Source organism: Melitaea cinxia, chromosome 1 (genome assembly GCF_905220565.1).
Source record: "Melitaea cinxia chromosome 1, ilMelCinx1.1, whole genome shotgun sequence".
Classification (NCBI taxonomy): domain Eukaryota; kingdom Metazoa; phylum Arthropoda; class Insecta; order Lepidoptera; family Nymphalidae; genus Melitaea; species Melitaea cinxia.
The window spans coordinates 12,875,668-12,885,514 of record NC_059394.1 but is presented as its reverse complement, the minus strand read 5'-3'; the positions used below and the strand labels follow the sequence as shown (position 1 = coordinate 12,885,514).

Sequence of the window (9,847 nt, the reverse complement as noted above, 5' to 3'; positions counted from 1 at the left end):
GATAGCGATCAATAATTAAGTCTTACATTGGCTCGTTTTTTCTGACCTTATTATAATAGCCTGGATACTTCACAAACTAAAATCATATAAAAAGCCTATAGAATGATTCTTTTGTTTATAGGTTGTATACAATTCGCCGTATAGGCGGCAGTTAAAAAAGCTGCACGAGTTAATATGGAATATGAGATAAACAAAAAATGTATTAACCTGTTAGGTAGACATTTAAGAATCCATAGATTTGTTCATTACACAGATATAGTTTATAATATGTATGATTATAAATAATATTCTTCAATGTTATTCTCTAATGTTTACGCGAATTTCACTCATTATAATGAAACAACTTTTTCATGGTCATGGGAGGACCATGATTGCTTTAAAGTATCCGAAACGTCGCGCATTTAAAAAGCTTAATAAACCGCGATAAATTCCGAAAAAGTTGTGTCATTATAATATTCTTTAATTTTCTATTGATATCAAAAATCCATTCGGTGTGATAGCGTGTTGTTATTATATCTATTCGTTTGCATACTACATATTCTTCTATAACATACCAATCTTATAAGAGGAAATAGCTAATTTTAGTTTGTTTGTAATGGACAGATTTAAAAATGTTTGCTCGATTAAAAAAAAAGATCACCAGTAGAATGCTACTCTTGTATGCAAAAAGAAAAAAAAAACAGAACACTCTAAACCCCATGGTCCAAGCGCCGCTTGACAAGCGGGCGAAGTCTCTTTTACATTTTTACCTTTCATTTATACTTATTTATGTATATAATACGATCCCTAAGGTAAACAATATACCTACATCCTTTTAAAGTAAGCAACAGTTATGCGCTTATATTCCATGCATAGGAAATCTACTTAATTATCATTACTGTGACAAATATATACTTTAGAAATATCATTAGACTTAGCTCGTATGACGCGGTAAAGATTAGACGGATTATACAAAACAAGACACGGTAAAATGTACAAGAATCGAATGATCGTGATCGTTCTTTTTTCGTAAAGTATAATGCGAAATACTTACTAACCTTTTAATATAATACTTTTCCTTTACTACTGGAAAAAAAGCCAAATTTTCAAGTTTTTTTTTTTTAAATAATATTTAATTCACTCTCCACATTAAAAAGAATGAATATGTAACTATTGAAGTATAAACCTATTATTTACAGTTACTTTGATTAGTATCCCGTGTTTACTTTTCTTCATCGATATGAGGTATTTGACCGATCAAATTTAGAGCCGGTTAATCGGGCTACGTTTTTTATGTAAATTAAACAAATAGGAGGACAACCGGATATACCGGGTGTATCATCGTAGACGAGAACCGTTACGCGTTGAAGTTGTAATTTTATTCAGTCAACTTACCGCTGATGCAAAACAGAATTTTTAATAAAAGTCAAATAGACGATTTTTTTTTAAATAATTGTGTTTACTCGCAAATGAAAAAAAAACCGACTTCAATTACATCGACGAGTAGTACAACGTAGATCGACGAAAAAATAGTCAAGTAACTGCGCGTCATCAAAGATTACTCAAAAAGTAGTTATCAGATCTCAATAAAATTTATATGTGACCACATAACAAACATCAGCTTTCGATTAAATTAAAAATTATTAAAATCGGTACACCCAGTAAAAAGTTATTGCGGATTTTCAAGAAGTTCCCTCGATTTCTCTGAGATCCCATCATCAGATCCTGGTTTCCTTATCATGGTACCAAACTAGGGATATCCCCTTTCCAACAAAAAAGAATTATCAAAATCGGTATACCCAGTAAAAAGATATTGCGGATTTTCAAGAATTTCCACCAATTTCTCTGGGATCCCATCATCAAATCCTGGTTTCCTTATCATGGCACTAAACTTGGGATATCTCCTTTCCAACAAAAAAAGAATTATCAAAATCGGTACATCCAATAGAAAGTTATGTAGTATAATACAACGTAGGTCGACGAAAAAAGCGTCAAGTAAAAACGCATTATTAGATATAGCTCGAAAAGTAGTTGTTAGATCTCAAATAAATTTAAATGGGACCAATTGGCACACACCACCTTTCGATTAAAAGAAAATTTGTCGAAATCGCTCCACCCAGTCAAAAGTTCTGATGTAACATACAAAAAAAAAAAATACAGTCGAATTGAGAACCTCCTCCTTTTTTGGAAGTCGGTTAAAAAATGGTAGTCTAAATGGTCTTTTCCGAACAAGTGAACTCCCTCATTTTTTATATTATATCCGATGAGATTTAATACTTATCTATAGTAACCTTCAAAGCCTAAGTTTAAATCAAACTTATGAAAAAAAAAATTATAAGTTAAAAATTACAAACAAATCCTACGGCAGTCAGTGAAAGAGAGAATAGGGTAGGTAGGGGTAGCGATTGCAGTCTCCAAACCCTTTGAGTATGAAATCGTAAAAGCGGTATCACAAAATTACCATTTCCTAAGAACATATACGAGTACAATAATAAGTCGGAACGTGCCCTCAACAACATATTTATAATATTTTTTTGTAGTGATATATTTAGGTACGTGTATTATATACATATAAAAAAAAAATGTCCGTCGGCCATTTATCTAAAACATTAACAATAATTAACCTACCTTAGAAACAGATGACCGAGTATGTGTAAAAGAAATTTAAAAAAAAATGTTTATTGTTCATTTTATTCTTTTTAGTTTCACATGAACACTTTTATTGGTTGAGATAAGTTTTACAATTTATTTAAAACTTTATAAATGCACAACACGTCCTCGATTTATATTAACGATGCGAGGCATGAGGCTTCGTCCAGGAACAGGGTAGAAGTCGTGGCAATTATTTTGAACATTTATTAATAAATAATATATATTTCCTTGGACCTGACATGAAAACATTATATTTATATTATACATTATATTATATTTACAATAATGTAGAAATTATTTTGAAAAAATAATTTTAAAGACGCTTCACGTTTACGTCCATTCTTTATAGGTAACAACTATACAAAATTTTGAAATCGTATCGTGGTCAGTGGGACAAAGTATAGTATCAAATAATAGTAATAAAATTCGTTTTGGTGTATTTTATTCTAAACAAGTCCACTTATTTTTGTCTATCATTTAGTAATTATAGTTGTACAACAAATCGTTCGATGAAATGTAATGCCGCTATTAAAGCTCTTTAGAAATCGAGATCGAAGATAGCGTATGTATTTAAATTGAAGTAGGTACGTAGTTACATATCTATATTTCTACAAGTAACATTGGATGCTTGTGATTACAAGTGGACTCGTTTTGAAGTAAATGTAATACACTGCTAAAGACTGTTTTTCAATGTTATACTTATAATTAAGCATGTTACCAATTGACCACTACATACTTAGACTAAGCAACCGACCTTATTTTAACTCTGATATATCTGTAGATCTTGTAAAAATCATAGGCATTGTTTAAATAAGAGAAGCTGTCATTACAAAATTCGTTTATTTTTATATGAAAAAAACACAATATTTGTAAATATTATATAAATAATATCTTCCTACTATAAACAATTATTAAATATTTATATTTTCAATTTAAATGAAAAATTGCCATTTTAACATCAAAACAAAAATTAAATCTAACACATATACCTAAAAATTTTGACAGTCGTTATAACTACTTATTTTTAGAAAACGTATATTTTCTAGGCATTCAAGTATATTAGCTAGACATTGAAATACAATTCGATTTTGCATTGAGTTTCAAATCTATAAACAAATTAAACATATTACAAATAAAAATAACTGTTTTGTACTTGATTATTTTAACGTACTTTTAGCCGACTTCCAAAAAAGGAGCAGGTTCTCAATTCGATTGTATTTTTTTTTAAGTATGTTACTTTAGAACTTTTGACTGAGTGATCCAATTTAGACAAAGTTTTCTTTAATCGAAAGGTCGTATGTGCTATTTGGTCCCACTTAAATTTATTTGAGATCTAACAACTACTTTTCGAGTTATATCTAATAATGCGTTTTTACTTGACTATTTTTTCGTCGACCTACGTTGTATTATGCCGCATAACTTTTTACTGGGTGTACCGATTTTGATGATTTTTAATTTAATCGAAAGTTGACATTTATCATGTGGTCACATTAAAATTTCATCGAGAACTGATAACAACTTTTTGAGTAATCTTTGATAATACGTATTTACTTGACTATTTCTTCGTCTATCTACGTTGTATTACTTATCGATGTAATTGAAGACGGTTTTTTTTTTCGTTTGCGAGCAAATACAATTATATTCTGAAACGTACGTACGAGACTACGTACAATATACGGCACCCTACCATAATTCCCCGCTAATCTGACTCGTTGTCCTACGTGATCCATTGTCATAAGTCCCCGTTATCTTACGTGGCCCATTGTCCTATGTTACCCTTTGTCTTACGTGAACGACAAACGCAGCTGAATTTGATCTACGTAACGAGACGCGTTGCGTTGCGATGCGAACAAATGTAATATTGAATGTAACATAGTTTAAATCTATAAAACTTAATTGAAATAATATTTTATTAATTTATCTTACCTACATTAAATACTAACAAATGAAAATATTTCACAAATAAATTAATTTAAGGCTATTTTTGTTCCAGTTGAAAGTAACATGTGACGTGAATTTGATTCTCGCGCGAGTTCGTGTCCGCGTCGTCGGACTGGTCAGAGATGCACACCATGGACACCCTGGGCTACGGCCACAAGAAGTATCGGCCGCCGCTCTCCCCGACCAACTTCTACCACCATGACTACTACTCGAGGCACACGACTTTACGTCCACAGGTAAAATTACATTTATTTATGACTATTATACTTAGTTGTATGTTCACTTAAAATATGTTAGAAATAACAAGGATCGTAATTCCTGATCCAGAAGGAATTTCAAAATCTTTTGGGTTTCTTATCTTCTTCTTGTTATTTTTCTCGTTCAGTTCAGTAGTATTTGTATGAAAGAGTACTGTTATACATATGTTTGTGAACAGGACTTATGTTTTTTTTGTCAAGAATCTGTATATTGTCTAAATTACTGTACTCTCTTAGCCTGCTATATAACATAAGTTCTCGCTATTACAGGTTGGTTGGAAGAAATCTTTTCTAGAGATAAGTCCACCGTTGCTAAATAAATTTGTAATAACTATACAAAAATTTTAAGTGCAAAAAAGAATATATATATATATGTTCACAGCTATAGATAATATAAGAAAAATTAGGATTAAACATAATTATCTGCCTATCATTATTAGTAAAAAAAAAATAATGACTATGTTCTATTATTATTTACAATGATTTTTTTCTCTAAAATATTTTTTTTAATTAAGTTTAAAACCTTTATGTATGTAAATTACATATAAAATCTCACATATTTGACAGGTAACTTGTTAATATTAATCATGAAAAGGTAGGAAACTATTATTACTAAAATTTGGAGAGAAGAGTATGAGCTTAGATACAATTGATGCCAATTAAAAAAATACTTGCATGACATTTTTGTAATTTGAAATCTTAAAGTCAATGAATTCTGCAAAAAAATACAGTTATGAAGCTGCCGAAAACTACCGATACTTTATTAGATAAGGCCACGTATAAAAAAGTATGTACCTAGTTGAGTTCACGAGTTTGTATTAAAAGATGGTACAAATAGATTTTGAGTGAAGCTAAGGGCCGTTGGGACGATCCCGTTACATAGAACGGTATCCGACGATGATTAATGCGAAGAAAGGCCGCCGACAATGATTTTTTTTTATACAAAAAGAAAGTAACGCTTTCAGTTAATCGATTAAAATTTTGTAACATATGCCTTTTTATTCGTTTGTTTGCGTTCAAATAAAATATAAAATTGATAAAATGATGACTGAAACGCAGGTCTTGGTTTTAAAACCCGTCTTGAAATATTTATATTTATTTATAATTTTATATGTACATTTATACGCTATGTCAAATTATAATCGTTGTATGTTTTTTTATTTAATTTACAATTACGTAATAAAGACTTATATATCAGCGAAGAAAAAGGCTCGATATTCGTTTTTTAACTCTTTTTACACTTCGAAAGTAATACTTTAATAAAACTGTGTATAATACATCAAATTTCTATACTATTATAATTAATTGAAACCTTCCCTTATATCCCCTTTTTTTAAAATGTAAATCTAACGTCCTGTGCTGGCAGCATTTGTAAAGGTGCGGACTGAAAAGCAGCTATAAGCTTAGTCTACGACCTTTTCACCAGCATTTTTTCTAAAATCTCTGTAAATTAGACTTTAAGAAATCTTTTGTTTTTTATGCTTGGTGAATAAACGTCTTTATTATTATTATTATTACGAGTATTATTATAAATATTAATTGCAAATAACTTTTATTTGAAAATAATCAATTAATAAAATGAAAATTAAATACTTATATAGCGATAATATCACATTATTATAGAACAAAAAGATTACTTGTACATATAAATATAAAATAAATAAATTTTGTTACTTACTTATGACGGGGTCAATAAATATTTCAAAACAAGCGACACCTCGCGGGTAACCTAAGCCACCTAAGCGGGGATTAAAACATTATTTAGGTCGAAAATATCGCTAAGCAAATTTCTACCTTACTACATTGGAATGAGAATATTGATGGTCTCAACACCAAACCGCATTGACACTTGCTCAGCATCGATGTCATTCTACCGTTATAAAATCTGTTACCGCATTTTTAACATCATAAATTCGTAAAAATTTTTTCGGTTCCAAATTTCTCCACACGAACCAAAAAAATATTGAATATTTAGTTTAGTATAAAGCTGTATTGTATAAACAGTTATATTTATTTTTTTAAATATTTTTCATATACGTATGGTAATGCTTACGATAAAATTAGAAAAAAGTTAGATATTCATGCTCCACTGGTCTAAATCGCCTTTTAATGTAAAGATCATTACCGCTGCAACTGGACTTGTATCATGAAAGGTAACGGCACACGTCAGATTTTTTAAAACATTGGCATTTATAATTCAAATGAATGCTTTAAACGTCCATAAACTCTCGTGTAGCTTCTAAAAGTTGCTATTATAATTATTTATTAATATACAAATTTTATCTTTATTAAACCTTAATAAAATACCTCTATATAATGAAATTGCATATTTTTTGTACATGACGTAATTACATACGCACGTAGTTACCACAAAATAGTTTTAACGACGATGCTAAACTGTAAAGGATTTCTTAATATTCATTAAAATAATTAAGTTTTAACAAGAGGCCGTAGAAAAAAAAGTAATCGCTTGTAAAGAAGAACGTTAACGAAATATTTCCTTATTACTACTTGAGTTTGTTGTTTATTATGAATTCGTGAATAAATCAAAATTCAAATTATTGCCGGTAGTTGATCATTGTTTCATCCGCTAATTTACATAGATGGTTGATAACCATATCGCGTAAAGAGAGAGACTTAAATATAAGAATATTTATATGAACTAGTGGTCGCCCAGTGGTCGAAACTCGACCACAATTAATATAAATTTTAATTTTGAACATTATTAAGGTTCAATTATCTATAATAATAAATAAAATAATACATATATGCGTGTGTGTCAAATATGATTTAATGTATTTTTTATGCATAATAAAAAAAAATATTAGCATTCTGAACTCCTTTTCTATATAAACTATAAGTGTGTGAAATTGCCCGATCCACACGATTTTCGTAAAAATGGGTACAAAGTTTTTGTTTCACGTATTAATATAGATAAAACGAATAAATAGTAATAACAATGTAGTCAGTAAGATATAAAATTATTTACTAAAGCGAGGTATAGGTATATACCATACGAGTATTTATACCGTAAATCAGTAAGCACATTAGTGATGTAATTAATATAATGTACCCATAAGTTGCACGCAACGCTGCGCGAGACTCGAGCAGTTCCTAAAAACCCAGGAAGCTTTCATACCCGTGATGCTACTAATGAATAAATACTTATTAATTCTTTCGCATGTTTTTCTAATTAACAATTAACACTACGTAATATGATCGTATTTGCAAAGCTTTGTAATCTTCGACACGTGTCCTGACGATTAAGGCAATTTGTTTTTCTTAAGGATTAGTATTTATGGCATAAATATATTTATACGTATATAATAATAATTGCTCAAAGATAAACATTTTATTACGAATATAATAACAAATAACAAATAGAATAAGTAATGCATTCATTGATTAATGATATGAAAGTCGAAAATCTCTGGTGTGTGTCTGTTTGTATTGTTTATGTCTAAATATATGTAGCCACTAAGTAATAATATTTGATAATCTGGGTTGTCTGGAAGAAATGGCTAATTAGCCATTATTCTGCCCATTATGCTTCAAAGTCTGTAAGTATCTTTGAGCTTTGTTTGTAATGCATTTGTGGTGTACAATAAAGTATAAAAAACATGAATAATCTGTTCAAAGATTAATACGTAGATTACGTTGTTAAGGTAAAATGCTTTAAGTTTATCTATATAATATATCGATTAATGAAAGATGTTGCGTATTTAGAAACTCATTATAGTCACTATAGGAGACAAAGCAATATATTAAGGTTAAAGAGTTTTTATTTAAAAAGTAAAAATATTCAACAAGGCAACAGTTTTCGTCGAGTCTCTGCGAAAAATAGCAAGAGCTTTGTCCGAACGCCATTTATACGTTGAGGTCAAGTGTCAGTTAACGGTTTATTATTTTCTAATGAGACCAATTAATTATTCCTTAAAACCGTTTTAAATAACTACTTTCCGAACCAAATATTCACGGAATATTTAAAGAAATCTGGTTTGGCATTTGCTTGTTTTGCATACCTTGTGAAGTTAAAAAGAAAACAAGAATCTTTCGTTCTATATAAGGTCCAGTATTCGTTTTCTCATTTTTTTTCTATTTGTGCATTATATAATTTTTCAAATTGTATCGAAGTTACATTAAGCTTTGTGAACTCTAGTGAAAACTCTACAAACAAAAATCTACGCAAAAAAGTTACTTATTTTGTAAGTACTCGTATGCTTAGCGACGATTTAAAAAAAAAAAGGATACTCAATATCGTGCGAATGAGCTTATAAACAAGTTTATTCCAGTTTTGTTGTAATTGTATTGTAATGTTACGTGTCGTAGCCGTTCGCCTTGCACTTGCAACGTCTTCAGTGCAATAGCCGGCCATGGCAAAGCCGGTCTGTCAGCACGCTGTTTACCTGCTATCGAGAATTCCTAGAGAGTAATAGAAGTCAGTTGATATTTAAAACCGAACCAGGTCTATAGCTTATGGGGTATATCTTATAATAAAGAATGCCAGTAAAGGCGATTCTATCTTTTTATTTGTAATCATATTGCAGTATTACGTGTTCTAAAGTTTATTTCGCGCTTCACCTTTTTATAGAGTAATAGCGGGCCATGGCAGAGCGGGTTTTGTATCAAAACGGGTCAACCAAAGCTGTCTAGACGTAGCACCAATAGATAACTTTAATGCTTTCAGGTGGTTTTGTATGCCTTTTATTGAGTAAGGTAACCAGAGCTCCTGGGGAGAGTCGAGGGAAGTATCGCCAATGCGCTTGCGATGCTTTTAGTATTCCAGGCAGACGGCATATGTAGGCGAAAATAATTGCTTACCACTAGGTGGGTTTGTTTGCTACCCTAGTCGTATAAAAATAACGATACCTTATTTGGTTGACAAAAAATACATGACATGAATTTGTTCTGAAATTAGTCCATTCGACAATCAATTGATAAAATAAACAATAATTAGGCACCTATAATTCACAATATCCCAAGATCACGTGAAACATGTACGAATATTATTCAAACTT

The 9,847-nt window shown here is 30.3% G+C and overlaps 1 protein-coding gene across 1 annotated transcript in view; it reads left to right on the top strand.

The window, feature by feature from the left end:
• Window positions 1–4,694: 4,694 nt before the first annotated feature.
• Window positions 4,695–9,847, top strand: part of LOC123657103 — a 44,649-nt gene continuing 39,496 nt past the window's right edge. Inside the window, exon 1 of the mRNA XM_045592692.1 lies at window positions 4,695–4,808. Within this exon, the coding sequence (XP_045448648.1) occupies window positions 4,695–4,808 (114 nt within the window). The remainder of the gene's footprint in view (window positions 4,809–9,847) is intronic.